A 26978-nucleotide genomic window follows, 5' to 3' on the forward strand; every position below is an offset into this window, starting at 1 on the left:
ATCTAATCTTTAATTAAAGCAACATTATGTGACTTTTTAACTTTAAAAATAACAGCTTCAAAATCATTTTAATGAGACAGTGTCTTGTAATAAAGTGATTGGTGTCTCTGTCTCAGCCATTCCGCTCCCCTATCACTTGTTCCTGCACTATGTAACTTCAGTGAGAGGGTAGGATCACAGCTTACATAAATGTTTTTTTGTTGAAGATATAAGTTTTCAACACGTAACATTGTTGCGCACAAATCACACAAAATGCCAATTACTACATAATGTTGCTTTAACTAGTGATTTATCTTTTATCAATGATGGTTATAATAAGTGTGACCTATCATTTTTTCACAGATTTTCAGTGTACATTGTCACCTCTGACAAAAACGAAAAGTTGTATAAATCAAGTGTTAGTTCCATAAACGGCAATGCAGTTCATTCATCAGTAAAAGAAAAAACAATAAAACATTGATCACCTTTTGCAGGACATTCATATTAATATACAAAATACAAAAATATATACAGAATATGTATGACGGTAATATAGTGGAGTTTTGACATTATCCATTTAATGTTTATGATTAATAGGTAAAGATAAAACACTGGTGCATTGCTAATAGTAAGTAAAATGTATTAAACATGTTCATTTTGATGGGCAGAGCATGATTTTATGAATGACTTGAACTCCAGTGAGCGACCAATTTCTATATGTTTAAATATAATATATTCAGTGTAGGGACACAAAAAAAGGATTTAAAGGGAATTAGTTATTGTCTACCTCCTTCTCACTCTTACCTGTCTGGTTTGCTGCTCCATTGGTGGGCAAGAAAAGAAATATCGACACAACATTAGGTGGTAAGACCTTTGGCTTTATATAATGGATAATTCCAGAAACTTTGCTGTAGAGTAAGCGAATGACTGGCTGCATAAGAGACAAAACGATACCAATCATATCTCAATTTTGCTTTACGTGCAAGATTAGTGATGCTTCACTTCAGAGATTATGCTCAATTATGCCGCCTTGGGGCTCTTTGTTTCAAATACTACAGTTTCACAGGTGCATCCAAGATTTGTACATTGTATCTCTGCTATTTCAAGCAGTTTCAGCTGATTGCTTCTTGTTCAAGCATAAAAGTCATCTCTTGACTCCTAATTGCTGTGTCTGTTTTTTCCCCACAAAAAAGCCTACCACTGTTTTTTTCATTTTTTTTATCAGGAATTATGCATATTCAAGATTTATGCATATGGTATTATAAATACAAACATGTCAGATCATTATTTTATGATGCATATACTGTATTCAAATGTATTTAAGCATATTTTAAACATTTTTGTTTGAAAAATGACCAGAATCTATTGGTCAGGTAGCAGACACGACTAGACTCGAGTTATTCTGTGTGTAGGTGTTCAATTTACTCTGATATATGTTTCTCTGTGATGAAGCTGCACATTGTTATCCCCGTGTCCTTTCCTAGAGCTCAACATTAACATGGTTGTTGCCCTTTGTTTTGCACAAGAGGAGCACTCTGTCGCATAAAAATTGATCTCGACAAGAGAAATATCTCCTGGTTATGCACCGATGTTCCCTAACGTGACACTGGCTTGGTAATTGATGTGAAGAACTGCCTGCCACAGATGGAAACTCTGAAGCCCCCCCACACTCACGCTCTTTGGTCACTTTCAATTCACTTTTGTATTAACTAAACCAAAACTTGATATGGATGGAATCCAAGGACAATAAGATGTAAGAGAGAGCCAGAATAAAGCTGTATGCTTAAACCTCTTACACAACACTGCTATTGATGTATTTTTTTTTTTGTCTTCAACACTGATTATAGCTTGTGCTGACTTTTCATTTACTAATCTTACCTTGGCAAAATTACTTTTTTGAAGACTACTGTGAAATTCTGCTTAAGGCTGGGCATTTGATTGAATGAACTCTCCGTAAAATTATGGAAAAGGTGAGAAGAGAAAAGATATTGAAGGACGAATGCATGTGAGATATTTGCGCTTGTGTGACGTGGCTAAGCAGGCGGGCAGCATAAGGTCAGAGTCGCGGTCTAAAGCCACTCTCTCTTGTGAAATAAGTAGTAGTAAAAGAGGAGGAGCTGGGGCGGCTGCGATGCTTACCCAGGCCCCAGGGCCTCTGTAAAGCTGCACACACATGCAGTGACATGGAGCAGATAGTCAGAGCTCTGCCCTCCTACGCTTGACTGATGAGCAGTGACAGCGCGGGGTCTCGCTACCACTAGGGGGTTTCAGACAAAAGGGCTGTTTTGATTCAGTGTGAAAGAGCACTGCCGCAGTTTTCCATGTGTTTGCCAGTGTGTGTTTGTGCGTGCAGGGGGGTAGATGAATGTGTCTGATTTACTCTCTGTCAACGCATGTGTCTGTTGAAGGATTGTAGGCGTGTGTTTGATGACAGCATGTTTGGATTTACTCACGTGAGATTTAGAGTGCCTGCGATCTACTGAGAGTTAGGGTCACGGATAGTCTAAAGATTAACGCGCCTCAGGCTTTAAGTTAAACTCTTACATTTGGTGTTTCTCCACTTACATGTGCTAATTGAGGATTTGTGCAGAGCATGGTATGCGTGCTGGTGTCATGAATGTTTAATAATTAATGTTCATGCATAAATGTATAGTGGCTATACATTAATTTTAAATGCACATACATAAGTAAAAATGTTTATACAGTAGTGCATGTTTTGCACTGTCCCCTGGCGTTGAATGTGTACCACCATTGTATGCACAGTTAAGTGTAGCAGTCACATCTGATTATTTTATTTTCATAAGTTTGTATGCAGATTATCATTTCATGTCCTCACCTCTTGTAGAGGAGGATGGCAATGACGATGCATATGATGAAGACAACAGCAAGCACTGGGCCCACCACCCAGATAAGGCCTTCCTCCTCATCGATGATCGGCTGGGGGTCGATGTCGGCTGATACAACCGGGTCGGAGTAGGGGCTTGTGGCATACATGATCTGAGCCAGGGAAAAAACAAATCAAGGATCAATTTTCTGCCCTTAAATCTGTGTTGTGATCTCTTGTTTTACACATACCAAAACTCATTCACCTTAAGTTACATGAACATTCAGAGCTTGTGCTGAGGAAGGGAAACATTAGATCAAGACACTCAGGCTCAAGATATTCAAAGCACTACTGCAAGACTTAAATTAATTTACCCCCACTACAGAGCATATCTAACAAGACTCTGACAAAGACAGCATGACCAACAATACAAATTAAAAGCCAATTCAAAGTTTTGCTGTGCAATTTCTGCTAAGCTGCAGTTTGGCCAATCAAAATGATCTTCAGTATCTCTCCCATACAGGAGCCTTGATTGAACTATTTCACATTCTAAGAGGAGATAATAAAAATGGTCTTGTGGGAAGAAAATATATGCTTCAGTGGGCAAATTAGAGATTTCCCTCCGTCCGTCATTATCGTTTTTGCTCTACCTGAACTCGGGGTTAGCGGAGAGAGTGCGAGGCAGGACTATAGACCCTGCAGCTCATCAAATCCATCATCACGCCTGCAGCTGCCTAATCATGCGGCTTTCTGGTCTTCCGTCCAGACAGACACATGCACACACGCACACACAGTAGCTGCAGCGGCGGAGATAAGGTGGACTGCACGTAGGACGCAATTAAAGAGGAGCCCTGTTATCGGGGTATTCTCGCGATCAGCTAAGGTCTTAAGGGGTTTCTCTCCCTAAAGCAGCGAGGGTCAGCTTTCATGGGCCAGCTGCAGCTATGAGTTTTTAAGTCAAAAGCCTCACAAGGGCTCAGATGTAACACATCTAACCATAAGCAAACTCTGACCCTCCGCCACGATGCAGTGGGTTTAACCCTTTATTGTTTATTAACATATACAGCCCAAGAACCAGAGATCGCTAGCATGGGATAACCTGAAGGCGAGCAAGCTCATGTCTGAAGCTGAACTCAAGTATAATATGAGAGACATATGAATGAGATAACACATGTGTGAAAGAGCAAACCTACGTTTTCAGACATCTCAAGAACAGCGAGCACAAAGAAGATGTACTCCTGGCCATTCTGGAGTTTCTTGTTTTCAAAGTCGCCGTATAAGTTGCCATCTCCCAGGGTAAAATCTTTGGGCAGGGCTTTGTAGTAGGCAGCGATATAGGCTTTGGGTTCTGCCTGCCTTTGGAACCGAAGGCCTCTGCTAGTTCGGTTTATCTCTTTCAGCAGCTACAGTGAGGAGTAAGAAGCAGACAGTTGATAACACGTAGGGACACTTTCCAGCACACACATAAAAACAGGGCTACACAAACCAAATCAGGCTATCTCGATTTTTTTCTTTTTCTTTCTGATTGCTGAGCTGAAAACGCTGATTGCGAGAGGCAGAAAATTACAGAAAAGATCAATGACTTATTTAATCTTTTTTTTTTGACTACAAAAGATTGTGAAATTAAAAGATTGTGTGAATTTCCAGCATACAAAACAGCTGAGGATTATCCAACATTGTCAAACAGTAAGAAAAAGAAAGAGAGAGAGACTAAATTGATTTACAACTTACAGAGCTCAATTACTTTCGCTTGTTGATACAATCAGAAAGATTTTTTGCTTGAGATGGTTAGATGTAGACAAATAGATTTTGGGGAGATTTTTGCTGGATTTGATTAACAGTGTACAATTATGTATTTTCATCCATCGTTTTTTTCATAAATATGAATTAAAGATATGCAAAGTGAGGATATATTAAATTATGTATCAACAGACGGATCTGAACTACTACTATATTTAAAAAAAACACTGTTTTGGCCTCCTCCCAACCTTGAAGGCTTTTCCATTGCCACTAATCATTTTCAAAGGGAATTATTACATATTAAACCACAGTTTTTCTTTCTCCAGTACTTCAAGTCCCCTCAAGTAATTAATGTTAGAGCTACATGCATCACCTTTGCTCCCCCAACCAACAATAATAATAATGCTAATAGGCTGAAAGAAATGCATCCAGTGTGCCCTTCAACCAAGTCTGTACCATCCAACTTTAAACTTCCAATACAAAGCATGGATCATAATTATGCTAATCAGGCCTGGCTAGTTGTTTGGGCGTCTGATTTCATATCTCTGGCTTACGTGCACAGGTGATTGTGTGTGCCGTGTGCGCCTGTCATTCACATTAGGGTGTGTGCGTTCTTGTGTGTGCTCTGTTTTGGCTGCGGGGCTGTTGGTGCTGCCCGATAATGTCTTCAATCATCTCTCCTGTCAACACGGCTAAATCTAGCTGCCCTTGGGAAAAGTTGTGAAAAGGTGAGTGCCAATATTGACAAACAAATAAATTCTGACAGAGGGGCGACTTTTGGGCAATCGGTCAAGGCTACAGACATGGGCCTGTGGGCATGAGCTGTAAAGACATGGTGTGTTTTCTTTTAGCCTCCTAGACATGTGATATATTGTGATGTTTATACAATTGCACATTTCAAAATAAGCAAGGATTTGGGGGGAGAGACTACAATATGTACAGATCCATTAGATTCCAATGCATTTAAAGGAATATCTGTAATGTAGCTTAAAGCTTTACAATACATAGTAATAAAACTTTCAATTTCTTACATGCCTAACCATGCCTGCAATGCACAGAAGTTACTGAATTATCTCAACTGGCTAAATATAAAAGTTGTCAAGTGTTTTGTGCATACACAGTAGCCTAGCTCTGCCTGAAATGAGAAGAGACATGCAGGCCTGATGCAGCTCTTCAGGTAATTACCACAGACACAAAGAGGAGGAGGAGGAGGTGGGGAATGGGGGTTGAGTTTGCAGTGCTCTTGATGGCTACTTCATGTTCTCATTTCCATATGAACAGTGCTCTCTGCAGCTATTTGCGTCAATCAGGAAGACTCATCTGCTGTTCCTCCTGCCCTCTTAACTCCCTCAACTTATTTTTTCCAGTTTGGAGAAAAGAAATGGGGTGCATGTGCACACATTTAAGTAGACCCCGTTAAGAAGCTGAGAACAATAACCGGATAACAGAAAAATACCAGAAATTTGAAACGTCATATTTTTACTTTTCTTACCTCCTCTAAATTCATCTCATCAGGATTGTCCCAGGGTTTGAGAAACTTGCCAGGGCGCTGCTTCTTCAGAGGTACGACCACAATATAATATCCCCTGGAAAGTAAAATGCAAATCACAATACATCAATATTCTAGACAAGGAAAATATCACTGCCCCTTTTAAAAGACACAGGTTCACCAATTGCACTGCAAAACAATGGCCACTATTTCCTGTACAAACAAACCCCTGCATGTTCTAGCTACTACCAACTACTGCATTGCCCAGTGCCAACCATGTTGACCCGAACTGAGATGGAAGCTACCGATTAGGGCCTTTTCCCTCTGTTTTCTGTTTAATGTAAGCATGTTCAGTCAGGAAATAGGGTTACACCTCGCTGAGACCCCCCTGAGGTCTAATTAGAAGACCTCTGTGAATGCAGAAGAGACACAGAATTAGAGGGATTTTTCATCCATTCATCAGGGTAGCAAGAGAGATAACGGCCTCTGCCAGAGTTTACTGGGCTTCCTGGTTGGGCAGTGCATTAGCTAGCCTTAGCCAGGAAGGCAGTGTGGCAGGCTAATGGGAATCTAATTAGCTTAAGCTCTGGCATGGGACACAGTGGGCCAAGTGCATCCAGCAAGATCAAAAAATCCAAGATGGGTTTGAAGCGTCAGTCTACAATCGGATGTGCTCCTTGGCCTTCTGACAACCCTGGGCTTTGTTGAAAGGCTATAAGAGATTTTACAGGGCTTAGAGGAGTGCGCTTAAATGAGTCGGGCTGCTTCAGTGTGTAATGACTGAGGTGAAGTGGATATTACACTGAAATGTTGGGATGAATATAAATGACTCTGTTTTGGAGGAATTATCCCTGACAAGGTCAGCTATCAAGTTGTTTATTTCCATTCACAATGCATGAGTAAGAAATAATCATCAACAACACAGACATTTGCATTGGACAGTTCCACTGCACCATTCTGATGTCTTTACAAGTCACATATTCAACTAAAGTCAAATCATATTATGCTTGATGTAAGTTGGCAATAACAAGTAGGGGCAGTACAGGAATCTAGACTTAGAGGCGGCACTCTGGGTCGATACATCGACTTGGGGGTAATTTTCACTCAAGATTGGGTTTGCTAAAGTTCACAGCCTGCCACGCTTTTATTCTGCACTACTTTGTGTACAGTGACACACAAAAAATAAGTTTGTTAACTAGATAAAAATGCAAACACAACTTAGTGGCAACTCAACTGATTATTTGGATCATCAGAGTTTTGGGAAGCCCCAGTTACAAGCAATTAGAAATCACCTTTAGTTTGATCATTCCTACTTACCTTACTCTCTCAGATGTCTGCACTGTTGGTAGCTCCACTGTCACCATACCGTCTGAGTTGGTCTTGCTAATCAGGTAGGGTTTGGTGCGAAGGATGTCTGGGGCCGTCATGGTGGACACACGATGCTGCAAACCTCCGGCACTGTTGCCACGGTTGGTCAGGAGGAAGGAGTACTGTGTCTCAGGTTGAAGACCCGTGATTAGCTTCTGTGTTAGCTTCCCATCCACCTCCACACTCTGCCCATTATCGTAGAGGATCTGTATATGCGAATGAGTTGTTTCATGTAGACATTGAAGTCTTGGTCGTGAATGTTAACTGAATAGTTTTTAGTGTCATGGTATTGTGTAGTAAGTCAATGCATATGTTAATGTTAGATTTATCTGGGCAGTGCTCACAGTGAAAGGTTGAGCTGGGTTGTAGGTGTCTGGGATTTCCCAGGTCAGCAACACTGATGTCTTCATGGCAGCTCTCACGTGGAAATTTTTTGCAAACACTGCTAAAAGAAAGGGGGAGCAGGTGATTTAGACACAAAACATCCTTTTTTTGAATCTCTCTCTACCAGTGGTCCCACACCAGTGCTTACCTGAGAATGTCTCCTTCAAAACCAGGCTGAAATAAGTACTACACTGAACTCAACACTGTCCTCTTACCTTCTTACCAACACCAACTCTTAAATTAATGACTGACCTTTGATTGACAAGACACAAAGAGACATACATACTTACTCCATGTGAGTTTCTTAAATCATTCTTAGATTAGGGAGACTAAGGGTAGGACAATATGTTAATACCAAAGTCCTTGCTTGATTCCATACTTTGTCAACTTCTGCCATTTGAGGCTTGCAGGGAAAAGTTGATTTTAAAAGGGAAAGGGCTCAAAAGGTTCAGGGACTGGTCCTACCTTGATCCAAAGGCTGTGTCCTGAATTGGACACTTGGGCTATAGGGACCAGAGCCCTTGCTGGTGAAGGCACACATTTTAATATCATAAGTTGTATCTGCCTTAAGGCCATCCAGGATGACTGTTGATTCTGGTGCGGTGATGAAGAGTTCGGAGGGACTGCGTGGGCTGTTGATGTCCTTATACTGCAGAGCATATTTCACTATTTGGCCGTTTCGCTCTGCCAGTAAAACAGGTTGCCAGCTAACCTGAATGGTAGAGGTGGTGGCACCCTCTGCTGTAATGCTCTGAGGGTAGCCGCCTGGGACCGCCTCATTTGTGGTGACCTCTTTGACCGTCTCTTCACCAAAGCCCACCTTGTTGCGCGCTGAAAGGCGGAAAGTGTATGAGGCTCCCTTATGGATCTCTTTGGTAGTGTAGTGGTTCTCCCGCTCAGGGAACTCAATGACAGTCAGCGGATCCACGTCTTTGCGGCCAAAACGGAGGCGGTAGCCTTGCAGAGGACCATGGGTTAATGCTGGGGGATGCCACTGGAGGAGAGCTGTGCCCATGTTGGTTGTACTGACCATTAGCCGAGGTTTATCAGGAACTAAGACAGCACCAGTGGAGAAAGTGACAACTTGTTATAAATATGCTTCCTTTTGATCATATTTGTAGTAAATAAACATTCAGTATCAGTTGATCTACTATCTATCTCTCTGTTTGTGTATACAACTAAGTACTTAACTGTACTTAAGGCGTTGAAAGAGCTGAACTTTGGTGTCCTTTTTTCTTGTCTTTTTTTCACTCAACATTTTCCATTATTTTACAGTACTGCCATGTCACACAAGTGGGTAAGAGTTATTCCACTTGATGAGAGGGCAATTACCTGCATTACCACTTTACATTCTCCACGACAAGAATATTTGCTTGGTGCTCTTTCCCTTATTGGCTGCAGTTTCACAACATTATAGAGCAGAAGTTTTGTAGTTAAATCTAGTGTACTAGCAAAGAAACACAGGAGTTTTGTCTGCAGTGATGGTTACGTTACCTGCGCCAGTGGTGGTGATCAGTTTGGGCTTGCTACGTGCGCCATCACCTTTTGTTGTATAGGCTGCCACAGTAACGGAATATGTGGTCTCAGCCTGTAGCTCAGTGATGATCATTTCCTGTAAAGATGCAGAACTTTAGTTGCAGGACACTCACTGACTGATTTGCAGAGGAAAGCAAACCAAGAGATAACAGTGGGATCTGATGTCGGCATTATCATCACGGAAGACACAACAGACACATTCTCTCAGCACATACTTCAAGTTGAGGCATGCTTCAGTGTAAAATTATAGCATTGATAAGCTTTAGTAAGTAAATCATTTTGAAGTACATTCCTTTGTTGTGCAACGAAAAAAGCATCCTTGTAGAATTCAAACCAGTAAGGTATTTAGTCAGTTAAATTTAATTCGATCTCTGAACAAAATGTTAGTCAAAGATTCCAAATTAGGTTTAAGTTAATATTCAAACTATTGTTCAAAACTGGGTCCTGAACCAAAGACACATGCCATTCATGCAGAGGATGACAGCAGGGGGGAACAACATTGGATTTGTGTCAAGTTTAACTACTCACATGTTCAGTTGAATCATCATATTCCCACTGATTATGATAAAAGAATATGGAGAGAAAAAAAGACAACAAATAAGGCCCAGATACAGGCTAATCACTGGTGAGAAAATACACACACAGTTTGTCTTCAGCCATTAAATAAATTTGTTTCTTGATAGCGAATCATTTTTGAATAATTATTAAAGTAAAAGTAGCAATAATGATATAAAGACTTATGCAGATACAAATATGCCCAGCTTCTGCATCCATTGTAAATGTAATCAGTGACAAAACAGCTAATTTATCACTATTTTACAGAGTTTAATTATTGATGACATGGTGATAGCTTTTTTCCGCTTCAAATAAAAGATTTTGCTATAGTGCATGTAAAGGTGAGAGGGAGAAAGTGATACTATGTGTCTGAGAGATGAGGTGGCTGGCTGAGGAGGGTGTTGTACCTGGGCATCATCAATCAGGATGTCCTTGATGACTGGCTGTCCTGTGGGCTCCCCATTAACCATCCTGACATAGTGCACCTGGTACCCTCGGATCTGACCGTGCTGCTTGGTGGGCATCGGTGAGCGCCAGATCACTTTAATTGATGAGGAGTTGACAGCCTCAACCTCAACTTTACGAGGTGGCCCACTAGGAACTGGAGGAACACCATGGGATAGAAGAAAAGAGGTCAAAATTATAGAGAACCCCTTCACCCTCTGTTAAAATCTTGCCCAAAAGCCGTAGCGGAAAATGCTGCAGTGACAAAAAAAAATCACAAAAGTGCAGCAAACTGCAACAAGCACTGCATGACATCAATATTTCAACAATGGTAAGGGGGAAAAAACAACAGCAAAAACAGGTCTGACAACTGACCTAATCTTGAAACATTAAAAATGGGTAGAGTGGATTTTTTAAAACATGGAATAAAAATGTATTTTGTCAAAATAGAAAAGTGGAGCCAAAGGGGGGGGAGGCTTCAAGTGTTTCAAATGCTTGAAGCACAACAAGAATTTTGGCTATGGAGCAAGGAAAAAATGAATAAAAAATGATTCTATCACATGAGGGGGGAAAAAATATTTAAAAAAAATGGCCTTCAAAAAATATTCTTCCACCTTTTGTTATTCCCACTGTCCAGAACTCCTAAAAATTGAGTTGCATAAAAATGCTGCCATTCAAAAACAGTTTAAAAAATGACAGTTGGGACTGGAAGTTGGAGGCCTGCAGTTGAAAATGCCATACCATGTGTTGAAATTGAGCAGCATAAGGGGGGAAAAAAAGCCCCAAAAAAGGTGCTTTCGCAAAGCGAGTCACAGTTTGTTTGGTAGAAAAAGTGCAAAGTCCAAAATGAGGCTAAAAGTATCGAGTGGCGACAGTCTTATTAGAGGCAGGCAGAAGGGGTAGAGAAGAAGAGGGAATTGTAGAAATAGTTGTTAGTATTTGAAGAGCAGTAGTTAAGAGGGGTAGACTGGATTTCCAGCTGGGGCTTTGTTTTAGCGAACACATACCATCCTCCTCTGTGCGGATGAGTTGTGGCAGGCTTTCCGGTCCTGCTCCGACATCTGTATGTGCAGTGACCGTCACTTGGTATTCTGTCCATTTTTCCAAGTTTTCCAAAAGGTACTGGGAGATTTCAGGTGGTATGCTGGTGATTTGTTGAGTTGTAGTGTCCTCCCCTTCAGTTGCAGCATATTGGATGGTGTATTGCGTTATGATCCCGTTTTGTAATTCCACTGGAGGTGGCTGCCAACTTACCAGGATGTTGGTGGAGCTGGAGCTAAAGCACCTGACATCCTGAGGTGGGCCTGAGGGTTCTGCTTGGTGGGTTGGATTTTGTGCAGGTTTTTTTTTTTGTTTGGTCAGGCCGTTCATTGAGTTGGATTTTTGTTTGAAAGGTGTTTTTGTTTTGGTAAGGGTGATGATGGTAGAATTGACCAAAGGGGAAAAAAAGTAAAGGAAAACAAAATGACACAAAATGAGGAAAAATCACAAGGACTTATATGGGTGAATGTAAAGTATTTTAAATCAATCAAACAGCACAAATAAAGACAAAGCAAATGAAGACCAACACAAAAGTGTACACACTGATGATGAATGAGAGGTGTTGATTGGAAAAAGGACAGCTTCCACATATGTAACCTACCTTTGTCATGAAAAAAATTACCATAAAATCAAAGGGAAACAAAATTATATCCTGATATATCATTTCTTTGAATGTTTGAATTCTAAAATGAAAACCTAAAATTATTTCAAAGTACTTCAGAAATAATTGAAGATAAACCAAAATAAATGTAGTAATAACTAAGACAAATTTGGCAAGCAGTTACCATCAATCCAAAAACATAAAGGTTGATGCTTTTACTAGTTTAAAATAGAAAAATGTTGTATTTGTCACCAACCTTTCCGAAGCCTGTTGGTTTGTGGTAAAAGCCTGATTGTACAACAGAGAGCTTCCCAAGGAGACATGACTGATTTATTAGATTCTGATAACATTGGCATGCACTTTTGAATTAACGTCATCATTTACCTCAGAACAAACATCTGGGCAGAGTTTGAACTTCTGAGCTTTTATACCCACCTGATCTCTGCCCTTGTCTTTCAGAGACCTCAGAGTTATGTTGGATTTGCAAAGTCAAATACAACAGTTGAGTGTTTTTGCACCTATGGTTTGAGGGGAATCTTTCTATGAGTTAAACTTGATTTAATTTAATTTGGTAATAAACAACATAATCCAATTTTTAGATTTTCAACATGTTTCATAAATCTGAGGTCCTTTGGGTGGAAATGTCCCTAACTACGGAGACAATGCTTGCTTTGAGCTTTCTATGATATCATTACTCAACAACTTTACTGATTATAATTTGAATTGAGTGAAAACATCAATGCAAAAAATGGGAAAATCCCTTTCTTTCGTCCAGAGAAGTGGTTCTTGGAAGTGTAGCTACATAGAAAGCTCAGTCTCAGAAATTCTCTATTCTCTAATTTTCAGCTGACATGCAATGTCAAGAGACAAGGTGTCCTAAAATGCCCTTTTACTTATAAAAAAAACAGTTTGGTAACGCATATGTGGGCATTCATATAAATAATTCATGGATTTATCATTCAGTTAAGTCAGACTGTTTTTGCACAACAAAGGTGGAGAGGGGTAGTTTTTGTAACCTTGTCTCCTGACTTCACAGGAAAGCGTGGCTACGCTGTCCGTGCAACCTTTTCAAAGTGAATACTGCATGGTCAGGTAGACTTCATAACACTTATTTATTATTTCGAATGTTTACATCTTTTCAAATGCATGAACCCTCAAAAGGAAAATCTTATTTGCTTTATCTGTGCTCAGGACCTTCCTGACATTTTTGTCACTTTTTGGGATTCTGCAGCACACGTGAAAAAAAATTTGGAATGCATTTGAAAATGTGTTCCTTCCCCGAATAGTTTAAACTCTGTCAGATAAGGAAGAGGACCTACGTGTCTGTGGAGTTTCTGCAGAGATCTCATTCGTGTAAGCTCCAACTCCGTGTTTACTACGAGCAGCCAGCCGGAAAGTATAAGTAGTGAAGGGCTTCAAGTCCTTCAGCAGGTATGTTGTTGTCGGCTCAAAGCTGATGCGTTTCTGTGGAGAAAGTTTCATATTGTCAGTTTCAAAATAGACAGGCCGTTCTGAATAAAAATGAATATAAGCATACTGCCCTTCCTGGTAGGAAAATAAAAGTATCATCTTTTGCTGTCAGAACTGAGACAAGTTGTTGGTTTATATAAATGAATGTGGCAATCAATTTAGTAGACTTTATAGTGATTGGCAAATTGCTTTGTAAACCTGATTCTTCAAAGGCTCTTTGTTTGCACAAGTGTCTATCGAATGTCTCAAAGTTAAAAAACAAAAGCAGCTTAAAGATTCACATTACAGATTTGTCATACTGATGTAATGCTTCAGCCATTATCCAGTTATATCGCTGTATTTTTTACTGCTTTGGGTTATGGTCAAATTTAATACAATTACTGATGACAATCTTTAAAACTAATTACCATAAATATTGTCACCTTAAATTAAGCCATTGAATTCTAAGAAAATATACCCATTTCTTTACACTGTATTTTATTTTATTTTTATGTGCTGTAGGGCTGAACAATTCATTAAAATATGATCAAAATCACATTATGGTCAAGTGCAAAGGTAAATTGTGTCACAACATACCATTATAAATTGCCATTGTTGTGTGACTGAGATGCCCCTGCCTACAAATCATATTCTCCAACAGTAAGCAAAGATGCCTGTTTGGCAAGAACTACCATGTATTTAAGTAAATTTGACTTTTTATATTTGATAACATTATCAAACAAAATGCATGATTGCATAACACAAACTATTATACTTTACTATGTGATTTAGCATATTTTTGTCTACAGACTTACAAATAAAGGGCTGCCAAAATGTCTCAAGTCATGATAAAGTTACCTCCTCTTTGTCATCCCTCTTCCTGTACATTAGTTCATATCCTGTGATTTGATTTTCCTGTCCAGTCTGTGCCGGGGCGATCCATGAAAGTAAAATACTGGTTTCTGATTTGGCTTCTCCTTTGAAGTCGGTCGGTTGGGAGGGAACTGCAATGCACAGAACAAAGAGATGAATCCCTTACTATCTCACATCTTGCACTATTCATTATCATTACAGTCATACTCGCACAGATGTCACGGAGGCAGATTGCATTTTTAGGGGATGCAGTTGAATCAGTATGGTCTAGACATATACATAGTCCACGGTTACTTCTTGCTGAAAATAATATTTGACTTTTTTTATAGGAAAGTAAACAAGGCATTTAAATTTCTCCTCATACAAAATAATTTTTTCCCACTCGAGAAAGCCAATTGAAGTTTTTGTTGACAGCCTGAAGATTTGTGTGTTTACAGCTCTGGGTAACGACTGCAACCCACTAATGAGGATTGGTGACAAAAAAATGTAGCTTCAAAAATGTTTCTGACATTCAAAGTTTAATTGTGGAGTACGAACATTAAACTTTGTTCAATTATGTATTCTCTAGCAACAAAAAAACAAGCTGTGCTCACCTCCTGTCTTAGCGATGATTTGAAGGTCTGGAGAAAGAGGTCCATCACCTACTGAGGTGTAGGCCAAAACCTTGATGTAGTAGGTCTTATTGGGAATGAGGCCCTGGATTGTGACAAAGTTAGACCCCCGAACAATCTGCTTCTCCCAGAGGTTGACGTGCTGGGTGGAATCCATGGTGTAGTAGACTCGGTAGCCCATGATCTGCCCGTTGGCCTCCTCCGGTTCATCCCAGTGGATGACAGCTGTGGTGGTGCTCAGCATGTGACCTCTGACCTGCCTCGGTGCCGTGCTGGGTGCCTGCTCAGCCGTTTTGGCCTCGACGCTCTCGCTAGGTGGCCCTCGCCCAATGTTGTTCACCGCCACCACCCGGAACTCGTAGTCCGAGTACGGGCTGAGGCCTCCCACGCTGTATCGGGTGGTAGCTACGCCATCAATCTCCTTGTACGAGTCCTCAGAGTATTTGGACTTGTGTTGGATGATGTAGTAGGTCACCGGTTCAGGGTTGCCAGAGTCCCAAGTCAAGGTTATGCTGGTGGCTGTGCGCTCTGTCACCACAGGATTGCCAGGAGCCTTGGGCAATGCTGTGATGATAATTATTACATAAAAATGAGCAGAAATGCAAATATTACAAACTTATACCTCTGTAGAGTAATTAATTTTATGTTATAGGCAATAAAGACTTTATTTTAATTTGTAGATGGTTGATTTATATTAATTACATTAATTTACCAGCAAATTTGATGTGATTATTAGCCGGAGTGATTATATACAGTATATCTAAGTCAAGAGTGCTTTCTATGAGATGGGTAGATAGTTTTAATATTATTTCAGTTTTCTAGTATACATTTGTAAAAAACGTAAGTTATGTATGAACTAACATGAGAGATTAAAGGCTTGCATACCCCCTGCGTAGCGGATGAGAGTGCTGCTGTCGTTAATCTCAGATTTCCCAGTGTTTATCACTTTAATAATTTAACAGGTAAATTTATTGCTTTAATTCCCTGCGCCGTGGCACAAGGCAAAAGATTTTGAGGCAATATATTGTCTTTATATGCCACTTGAAGTATGCTTCTGGGGGAGCTTGCCGCCAGACTGTTATATTGTGACTAATATCTCTATGTTATGTCTAGGAAAAACAAAGCTGTGTGTGTGCATATGGGAGTCTGTCCCTCGTGTGCACGTGAACACGGCGACACCAATCTGGGATATCTTTCTGGTACGCTGCGGTGTAGATATGATTACACTCAGATAAGTACCATGCCTACAGAGGACACCAAACAATACTCACTACGTTTCACACCCCTCTCACGCCTCCTCCCTCCCCGCCTCTTGCTAACAGAAATGGTGAGCTTGTGGCTTTGTAGCTCTCCAGCTGAGAGATAAGCACTTCACTATATTCTCGATCTGGCATCTAATGCACTGAGGCTGGTGCCAGGGCTTGTCTAAAGCTTTAAGGAATCCTCCACAGATGACTTATCATGTCAGGGAGAGGTAAATAACTTTCTTAAAAGCGCTGCCAGTACTCTCTGCATGGATAAATTGCTGCTAACATAAACTAGCTGCAAACTGATGGATACATTTTTAACTGCAACCAGAATTTGAAGCATGTGCCTGTTTTTAATTATAAATAAAAAGAATTAGAAGCAGCTTCACCTTTCACCGTTATCTGTGCCACAGCCTCTATCACCCCCAGGGTTGACATGGCCACACAGGTGTAGTTGGCTGACTGCCGGACGTCTGTAAGCTCCAAGACGTTCCGTCCAATGGGCATGTCGTCCTCTGGCGTTAGGTCTTCGGCACCCAGCATCCACTTGACATAGGGCATGGGAGAGCCCACCGCCACACATGTGATATTGACACTGCCGCCTGGCATGATCTCATTGTCTGTAGGTGGAATGGAGAATCGCGGTGGCACCCGGCGCACTGAAAAAGACGAAACATGGTGTGAAAACCGAGCAGAAAATGGAACAACTGAATTCCTTTGATAGAAAAATGTTCTGAATTCTCTTTAAATGTTGCCAAAGAAAACTGACTGATGATCTAACATTGTATAACATCAAGAACATTAGCAGAATTTTAAAGGTTTAAATGTAGCAGAAAAATGAAATCCTTTTCATGATACATAATTTGTGATTGATGAAGGTTGGGAAAACACATTTCATTACATCGGATCCAAGACTTGGAGATTTCAATGGTGAATGGGTTAACACCAACATGAGCGCCATGCACAAAAATACTGTATCACCATCGGTACAGATATACAGAACTGCACAAAGTGCCGGAGAGTCAGCAGCACTCCACAGTTGTGTGCTAAGAAACAACTTTCAGGCTGCGCTCTTCCAGCTGATGTGAGATAATGTGCCTCGTCACATTCTCACATCACACAAACATAGATAATACTCCAGAGACGTCGCAAAGGCATCAAAGGGGAATGATGATTTTTTGTGCTATTCAGGCTCAGTCCAAAGTAGAAACTAGAGCTGTCAAATGTTATGCATCCACATTTTGGATCAACTTAACTGAATCAGCCTGCCATGTTTCCCTGTCTGACCCTTTGGCTACTGTAAAGATACACTGACAAGGTTAAGCTACACTCCTGCAGTGCCATTTATGTACAGTCATGATAAGATAAAAAAACTGCTATGCTTTCTGCTGGCCTACCTTTATTATAAACAATGCCGTGAAGATGGATGAGGAAGGTGAACTTTTTAGAGTGGCTTTAGACTACTCTTCCAGACAGCTCAGAGCATAAAAGTAATGTAACACGTTAATTTCTTTATGCTGGCGTATATAATGATGAATCAGAGATCTTTAGCTTATCACAAGAGGACCAATTATGCTGGCTCTTAAGCATTAACGTGTCTGGCCAGACTATGTTTTGTGATTGTACAAATCAGTCCCTGACTGTGAACGAATCAAAATCAGGAACATTAATTGATGCTAATTAATTTCATTTCTACAGGACTGCAGGTCGTCTAAGATAAAGGGCTGAGAGTGGTTATTCCAATTGAGAGGTGAAGCTGAAAGGATTTCTAGGAAAACCACACGTCTTATAAGAAAGAAGTGATACCATGCTATAAGATGCAACTGCAGGACACAACACTGATAAAAACTTTAAAACTACACTGTAATTACGTATGTTACACTTGTTTCCTTTTGAGTCTGAGCTTAACCAAGATTTTAGTTATTTAAGATTATTTGAGAGTTTCTCATGTAATTTTAAATTACAATATTTTGAATAATAATGATTAACAACAGCAACAATGATATTTATTTGTATTTAAAAAATCATATCATTTGACAGCTCTAGTGGATACGCATTCAAAAAACATATTGTGAGACAACAAATCAAAGGTTTGAGTGCGCAAAGAAAAGGTTACACTTTTAAGTGAACTTAAATGCTTGACATGACATTCATAATGCACGTGAAGGGTTTCAAGGCCTTTTGAGGGGAGTCTGTCATGCATACATGGGAACTTTGTGAGGCAACCATGTGAGAGAGTCGGGTGGGGGGGTGGGGGGTAACAGGGGCAATAACAGTGTAAATGGAGGGGTTAGTCTGACAGTGTTACATTGCTGTAAATATGGCTTGTACAGGGTACAGGTCCTGGGAAAGCTTAAACACTTAAACACAGAGAAGAGGGCAACAACATCTTAGCACAAAGGGTAAATTAACGGAAAGACAGTGGAAATTGAGACAATATAGTAGTTCTCCTATGGTTTTACTTGTGAGGATTCTTATTCACGAAGATTTCAGCACTATACAGATGATGTGGATAGCTAGAGGGCTTAGGTATAAGGGAGGCAGACAAGGACTGAAGGCAATGTTATTAAACATCTAGGGAAGATTGAAATTAAAAGTAGAGTCAGTGTCACTGCTCATGGTAGTGAAACTAGCTTAGGTTATATTAGAAGAAAACTGTTAAAGGATATTACACTTTTAAAGGTCCCATAATATCCTCATTTTGTCTGCTAGAAACATGCTTTAATTTTCATAAAACACATTATTTTACTCATATTGTCCATTGCTGCAGCTTCTGAGGGCAGTAACTGTATAGTTGTGACATCACAACTTTATGAAATTCCTGAAAGCTCATTTAAAAGGCATATTTTCTGAATACTGTTTCTTTAAAAATACTTTCATACTATTTTTATGGCATCTAGACCTGCTTTAAAACAAAAAAATACTTTTTACAATATTGCACTTTAAATGTTTGAATACATGTATTAACTGCATGTTAATCGACCCTGCTTGTAAACAGCCTCTATAGTCATTCCTGTGACTCTGAGCTGGTTATTTGTGCAGGTATTTGCTATATTTGACTGCAACACCAGCACACGCTTCCTGCTGCCTGCTCCTGATTCAAGCCCATTCTGTTGAGCAGACTGCAGTTCTCCAGAGAGGAAAACTAGGGGAACTGCTTGCATTATTAAATACAACGTTTCTCTCACTCAATATTTAATTAATATCCAATTGGAGCACGCTCCCCACAGACATAATATTATCCTGCTCATTTGAATATCATTACATTTGTCAAGTCTTGTGGATAACGCTCTAAATACATCATTCTTTCATGACTTCCTGTGCAGAAACATCCTCGTCAGAGGAAGTGTATAATCTCTGAGGGCAGGGTTGTTTTTACAACTTGGCGCTTGACTTTAGTGCCAATTACAACAAAGGATGGATTTTACTTCAACATATTTTTATCTCTGAGAAACTTCAAATCAAGACAGTACCACAGGGAGAATTTGAGTGTAGCAACGCTTAAATGGCTCAATGGGGAGTAAGATTCAGTGTTCATATGGAGCAGCACTGCATCTACGTATGTAGAACGGCAGCCATTAGTTCCAGGAGCCAAAAGAAATGAAGACATTGTTCCTGCTGGTGTTGCGCATCTCATTGCTTTTATTTTATTCTTTAATTTATTTAATATTTTTTTATTTTATTTTTTCTGCTTTGTTGTTAGTCGCACTGTAGGAAAACCCAAACAGGAACGCTGACAGGGTAAGAGGTTTGGGCAATGGCTGGGGAAAGGGGAGGATAAGCAATTAAGAGGTGAACATGCAAATAGACCCTCAGATTGATGCAAATATCATCCCTGCCACCCCACCTCAAAGATGCAAACATGCACCACCCGTTGAACAGCCAAGCATTTGGACAAGGACCAGGGGCATTCTCAATGGGAACACTTACATTGAATGTGCAACAAAGATAGATATGACATTTACATAAATTCGAATTTTCTCTTTTTATAGTAAACACATGAGCTTCTGTTTTGTGTTGTGTTCAAAAAGTAAAAAACACACCAACCTTCTCGCAGCTCTGAGGGATGTAGGGAATTTGATGCAGAACAAAATGAAATAAGGACAGGAGAAAAACAAGGGAAACACAGAGAGTAAAAAGGCCATGTTTTAGGTGTTCAGATGCTATTTATACAATTTGAAGGACCTTCTGTGTCAAAGGTGCTGGGAGCCCCTTGTATCTCCCTGGCACCCAAGTGTGACCTGTCTGAGTGCAAACATTTTGAGTAAAAAAATAATTTAACATTAAGTCTGCCCTAGTCCTGTGGTTAGCTTATAATACTATCAAAAATGTTTGTTATATTATATATTTATATATATATTTATTTTGTAATTGGTGATTACAAAAGCTTACCCTGCCACTTGAGAGCATTGTAAGTGTATGTGAAGATTACAAAAAATCATTCAAATGTATCTGCTACACATATATGTATTTATAGAAAGGTTTAAGACAATAGGCTGCTCTGTGCAAGTAAAGGTGAGAAGCAGTTACAACAGTTGCACCTATGCACCAAATATTTTGACTTGAAAAGGGTGAAAAATCACAGCCCCTATGTCACTAAAAACAAGCCACTGGTGCTATTCCACCTGTGCTTTTTTATTTGTTAAATCATTAAGCTATTCATTTCTAATGCTGTGTAGCAACTGAAAACTGTGACCATGTTTAAACAAGTTAATTTTAAACATGAAGTAAGATAATTAATATATATATTTAACAAATGTTATACATTTTTTAATGTTTGATTTTTTATATTTTTAAAGAGATTAAAGGTGTCCTTCCAATGTTCATCAATTGGAAGAAGAAAAAGGCCAGAAAGGATCTGTTCACTGCTAGGGAAAGAGTGGGGACTGGTGACTACCTCTGGCAGTCAGGTTTGAAAGGCAATTAGTAGATAAACACAGCAAGCAACCCAGTCGTTGGTTAGACTCAGGATAATCAACATAAAGGACTAGAAACACATAACAGATCAGATACTGTAGGTTCAAATCAATGCAGGTAAGTCAAGTGCAAAAAAGAAAAGAAAAAGAACCATACAACCAAAAACAATGCATACTTACAACAGCCCCTGATATGGGGCCCCTGCAGACTTTATTGGCTGATTTATAGATTCCTCATGAATTTAAAGAGAACGTTAATATAATGTTTGACAGAAGCATGCCAGTGCTTTTAACACGCGCTTCCTACCTCTGACATATAGATTTGCTGGGGCAGAGTAGCGGGTTCCATCGTTGTTGGTCGCCACACATTCATACTTCCCCTGGTCGGACTCTTCGCTCTGCTCTATCTGGAGGGCTCCTGGTTGGGAATAGCAAACGGGGGTACCAGAGTATGTTTGGTTAAAATGATGTTGATCACAACAAGTTCTCAAGCAAAAATCAAAAGAAATGAACTTGCTTGACCTCAAGGCTTGAGGCCAACATCAGCCACCTTCGTTTCTAGTTTTGCTTTGTCCTTTTAAGCTTCAGTAGTTGGACAGTTTGAGGAAAGTTGTAATTAAACAATATCCAATAAACTGCATGGATGAAATACTACATTCTTGTTACTATAAACTCTATCTTTTAAAGTTTATCCCCCATCATTATCACAGCCTGATCCACTGGCTGAGGTAAAATGGAGGCTGTGTTATCCTACTATAGGTGAGGGATAGCTGCAAATGGCAATCATGCAAGACATTGCAATACAGGTATATTGTTCCTCTTAACAGGCCTAAAGTCACAACAAGGGAAAATAAAATAAATTGTCAACCAATTTCCAAAAGAAAAGATAAACACCTAAGATATAGCTTTGGTCTAAATTTACTTTGTTGATGACTTATTTAGAGAAAAAGCCTGATTACTTGTAAGGGTCTAAAAAGACACTCATCCTAGCGCCAATGTCAAAAAAATGCCATTATTTCATTTTGAAGAATGGGGCAAGCCCTTCAATATACAACATGTCACTGGACTGGTCAATATGGGGATGAGTGATACTGCTTCAGGGAAACATGGATCAAACAAAAGAGGTTTACAGTATAAGAAAGCAGCATAACAAGGGAGGACAATTGAAAGAAAGAAATTTAGGTATGAATTTTAGCATATTCAATCACAGATCGAGTGTAACATTCACCTAACAGAATAATTTGGGACTTCATCTAGGTGAAGTAACTTTAAAAAAATGCAGCCCGTACAAAAAATTGAAAAATGCTGCTCATAGTATGTGGAAAAATGTTAATTAAAGTATTATGTAAGGCAAAACCAACATACAACCCTCTGTAACAAAAGTTTTGACATGCAAATCTTGGCAAGAAATGTATGTCGGCACAACTTACAACCTTCTGACAACCCTTAGCTGAAAAATAAAATGCAATTGTATTAGAAGACAAAATTCAAAATATCGGCTTGAGCCGACAAGAAGGTAACCAACCACTGCTTTAGCTTGTGAAAGCTACAAAAGACACCCATAAAAATCCACCAATGGGATCAGCAGTGTGGTGTCACATGACCAAGGGAAAAATGGCTTTTATGCATCAACAACTCTCCAGCTTCATGTCACACGGCAAAAATGAGCCAATCAGGTCCTCGCCAGACTCTACTGTTTGCCTTCCCCAAACCCTGAAGAAAAAAAGTCAAAAAGTAAAATAGTCTCCAAACCCAAGAAAAGTAAGAAAAATAGGTGAAAGAGAAAAAAAGCACCGTAGAAACTTTATCAAAAAAGTGGTTGTTTGGGCTTTTTTGTAGAGGTACAGGAGAGGAAAGCAAATAGAAGAAATGGAAAAAATAGTTTGCAAAGATAGAAAGAATTCTTTGGGAGAAAAAAGCAGAGGAGAGGCAATGTTGTCTTCAGCATGCCTGCGTGATTCCACAGCATCTGTGCATATTTTTAGTGCTGAACAAGAACAGCTAAGGGGGAAAAATGCTTGGTTGTTTTAGTTGGACAAAAAGAGGGACACATGATTCGCTATGGCCAAAAAGAAAACAAAAATGAACGGAAAAAATATAGTTTAAAAAAATAATTGTCATTGGATATGCTTATTTGAGCCAGGGCAAGCATATCACAACTGAGCTAAACAGGCTCTTGAAACGAGAAATACAAAGGAGTAAATAAAGCATAGACAAAAAGATGGAATACAAATTTAGTCAACGTAACAGGACAAATAAGAAGGAAGGTCCATATGAACGTAATGGGATTTGGTCTTGGTAAACAGGACAAAAATGGAGGTGATTCGAGTGAATGGATGGGTTGACAGCAAGAATGAATTTGTATTATTTTCATTCTGTGAACGTCAGTTCAGCACTCTTACCTCTTATTGGTGTACCACCTGGGTGGATAATATGAATGCAAATAAGATTAGAAAGAAGAAGCATTAGTACGAGTAGATAGAGGCTGGGGGCTTTGGAAGAAGAATCAAATTAGATTTAACAGGGTACGTAAATAAAGGTACTAGAGGAAAGAGAAAGGACAGAGAGAGAGAATAAGAACTTTTTCTGTACTCTACTGGCAGAGAAAGACAGGATTCATCATAGAAAAATCATAGGTCAGAGAGAAGAACTTGTACATTGGTGCCACGGGGAGGTGCCATTTTGGAAGTGGCAATGGCTTCTGAAGACCATCTACTGAAGGGAAAGACTTTGAGGACTTTGTATGTGAGATTTAGAACAGACATGTTCAAAAAAATCCTGAGATCTCTTTGCTTGATCTGAGCTGGTCACCTCCCTAAAACCCTTGACTTTTCCATACCTCCTGAGCTGGTGTTAAAAGAATTGAATAAGTGAGTAAGTGGTGGGTCAGTGAGTGAGTAACAAACATGTGAGGACAGGTCATTACCCAGGTCAGTATATGACAATGCTAAGCTATGATTTGGTGATTATAATCTCCAGATAAAGGTGATACTATAGCTGGCAGTGGTAGGATACTTGAACACCTTGGGGTGAGGGAATAGTGTGTGTGTCTCTAGTAGTAGCCCTGACACTATCTGTTAGTAAAATGCATGCCATGCATTTTAATAGTTGTTGGAAACATGGAAATTAGTGGGGGGGTGATGTGCGCTTTAGAGCTAAGCACTTACCAAAGGATTCTGTAGATTTAAAAATATAGAGAGAAGAAAGACAGCATAAGAATATGATTATATTCTTTAGGTAAGTTTAGTTAACAAGGTTTGGTTAAGGCTTTAAGAACTCTACGTGAATCAAAGTCGCACATTAGAAATGAGGGTTAATTCTACACAGTTCTGTTGAAAACAAGTAAGCAAGGAAGTAAGGTTAACAAGACGATTTAACAAAGGACAGCCGTGAAATCTGTGAAGACAGGTGGTCAAACATACAAGACTTAAAATTTACAAGTAGTTGTGCTAATGTGTTGTCGTTAGCTGGCACATAAAGCTGCAAGCTATGATTTATGTGACATTTTTTCGAAAACAGAATAATCTCTTTGGATTGAGATATCGAACTTAAAGTTAGTATATTCAGGTGAATGGGTATATTAAGATATGTCACAGGCAAATAAAAACAAAGCATCTACACATTAAAGCAGGGGCTGTAAATTTACAGAATCAAGGGGTAAGGGGAAAAGCCTTATGAAGTTTTACGCACTACTGTGGCTGATTAGATGTTTTTCTGTAACCTAAAGAATGTTCTTTTACAAAGAAAATATTTATTTAGAGGATGTTTAAGGATCCCTCTCTCAATTAGTCAAATTTCCACAAATGCACAAGATGCATTACTTGGCTTTTCAGCTCGTTTTCCTATTTTAGAATTAGTTGCAATCCTTAGTAGGTTCTGAATGAAGCCGAATGTTGAATATTAATTGTTAAACAAAAAGAGACATAAGAAATGAAGAGAATGGATCCAAAAAAATACTGCACCAATGCAGTGGAAAGGAAATCAACACAAAAACAGCAAAGGAATTCATTGTAAAAAGTCACAGCAGTGAGCAATGAGGGCAGAAGTTAGGGCAGAAGCCAGCAAACACAGAGGGGGGAACAATCCCAACAGCCCATGACAACACTGGAAGACAAAGGGAGACACACACATACAGACAACACACACCAGGGCGTACAGAGAGTAGAGGACAGGAAATAGTAGAAACAATGCCATTACCTACAAAATGAAAAAAGCCAAATGAGAAGTTAAATTATGGGAGGAAGAAGAGGATGAAAGAACAGAGGAGACAAAGGGGGGAGCAGATCAGATAGAGGATAACAAGAAAGAAGGCTCCCTGTTTTGTCATTAAGTTTTCAGCAGAGGAAACCTACCTGATCTGAGCTGTTTAATGCGTCCGTTGTTGTTGGTGGTGTTGACAGGGAGGAAGTCTTTGAACCAGGAGATGTCAGGGTCGGGGTTGCCACTGGCAGCACAAAGCATGGTGGCAGTGCGCGTTCGCTCCACCACTTTCAACTGTGGGCCCATGTCTATGGTGGGGAAACCAGCGGGCAGCTGGTCCTCTGGAGATAGAGGAGAGACATTGTAGCAGATGGTCAGATTCAGAAAATCAGTGGTCCTCCTCGTAACCTGTGCAGAGCTAGTGAGGAGGGGGTGCCATTGGAAATCATCGTCAAACGGACTGTAGAGCAACAGAACGAGTGGAAGATAAAGGAAAGACTGAAGGGGATGTATAGCAGCGAAGGGACAGTAAGAGAGGAGAAATAGTGACATTTATGTTCCAATATTAACTCAGTTAATAAAGCATTCAAGCAACGACATTTAAAAGAGTTTTACCCGTCCATATGTGGTATTGACAAGGACACAAAAAATGAACAAAAATTGAAAATGGACAACGGGATGGATTAGGCATCGTCAGGTAATTAAAGGAGTAGTTCATGAGTATTTTAGGATATAAACATATCCACTTTCTTGCTTAACCAAAACTGTGTTCCAATCCTCATACTACCATACTATTTAGTATGTCCCAATACTTGCCACTAATGCCAAAAATACCAAGATGTCCTACTGCATCCGGTCACATCTTGCAGTCTGCAAGCCAGGCAGCTTTTCTGGCTATTCTGACCCACGATCCTTTACACGGCGGAAGATGCGTCATATCAATTGAGCCATGGAGATAGCACAGACATTGAAACTATTTTTTATGGATATTGTTTTATCTGTAAAAACCTAAACGTGACAACAACTTTTTGTGGTTTACGAAAGGGAATACTTCTTTGTAATACGCAGTGACTCCTGGACTTTTTGTACAGATTATGCAAGGGAGAGGTAACATGTTAATTAGTGAGCTTTTGAGGTGCTGGTAGGTGGACTTGGCTACCTTTGGACAGAGCCAGGCTAGCTGCTTCTCCCTGTTTCCAGTCTTTATACTAAGCTAGCTGTCTCCTGGCTGTAGCTTCATGTTTTGCGTGCAGACGTAAGAGTGGTATCGATCTTCTCATCTAACTCTGTCAATCAGTGAACTTCCCAAAATTCCCCACCCCCAAAAAAGTATTCCTATTTTTTTTTAATGATGGAAAGAGAGAAACCATAGCGACAATGGCAAAACATGTACTAAGGTGACGTTGAGCTTTGAAGTTCTTTGATGCTGGCAGGTGGCTTTGCTTTGTTATATAAGCTGTCTTGTTCGTGCCTGCGTGTCAACCTACCGACAGAACAAGGGCGGGCTACATCTTGCTGCAGTTTGTGATGTGAGAGAAGATAACTTACATTGCTCCTTGCTCCAAACATGTTCTTTTAGCAAAACAAAGAAAGTCAAAGCCTAGAGCCGCTTTGTCTGAAGCTCGCCGCTCTGAACAGCAAGTATTTTTGGCTTGTAGCGAGCGATGATCTTTGAGAGGGCGCAGAGTGGAATATTCCATACACACCATGTGATCTCCATA

The 26978-nt window shown here is 39.8% G+C and overlaps 1 protein-coding gene across 15 annotated transcripts in view; it reads right to left on the reverse strand.

The window, feature by feature from the left end:
* LOC311251930 (receptor-type tyrosine-protein phosphatase delta) overlaps positions 1-26978 on the reverse strand; it is a 366189-nt gene that overhangs the window by 25391 nt on the left and 313820 nt on the right. Inside the window, exons 13-32 of one of the 15 annotated variants that reach the window (XM_084344610.1) lie at positions 25410-25598; positions 24225-24233; positions 23460-23477; positions 21365-21475; positions 20189-20200; positions 16531-16800; positions 14877-15458; positions 14269-14414; positions 13281-13425; positions 11327-11632; positions 10283-10476; positions 9849-9875; positions 9279-9396; positions 8250-8837; positions 7745-7842; positions 7350-7606; positions 6036-6129; positions 3997-4206; positions 2816-2976; positions 784-795 (exon numbers count right to left, since the gene is read on the reverse strand). In XM_084344610.1, coding sequence (XP_084200736.1) covers positions 784-795; positions 2816-2976; positions 3997-4206; positions 6036-6129; positions 7350-7606; positions 7745-7842; positions 8250-8837; positions 9279-9396; positions 9849-9875; positions 10283-10476; positions 11327-11632; positions 13281-13425; positions 14269-14414; positions 14877-15458; positions 16531-16800; positions 20189-20200; positions 21365-21475; positions 23460-23477; positions 24225-24233; positions 25410-25598 — 3547 coding nt within the window. Of the gene's footprint in view, positions 1-783; positions 796-2815; positions 2977-3996; positions 4207-6035; positions 6130-7349; positions 7607-7744; positions 7846-8249; positions 8838-9278; positions 9397-9848; positions 9876-10282; positions 10477-11326; positions 11633-13280; positions 13426-14268; positions 14415-14876; positions 15459-16530; positions 16801-20188; positions 20201-21364; positions 21476-23459; positions 23478-24224; positions 24234-25409; positions 25599-26978 lie in introns of all 15 variants that reach the window. The other 14 variants (XM_084344603.1, XM_084344611.1, XM_084344613.1 and 11 more) reach the window with 14 other exon arrangements.

The sequence above is a fragment of the Pagrus pagrus genome (genome assembly GCF_965226575.1).
Source record: "Pagrus pagrus genome assembly, chromosome: 22".
NCBI classification, from domain to species: domain Eukaryota; kingdom Metazoa; phylum Chordata; class Actinopteri; order Spariformes; family Sparidae; genus Pagrus; species Pagrus pagrus.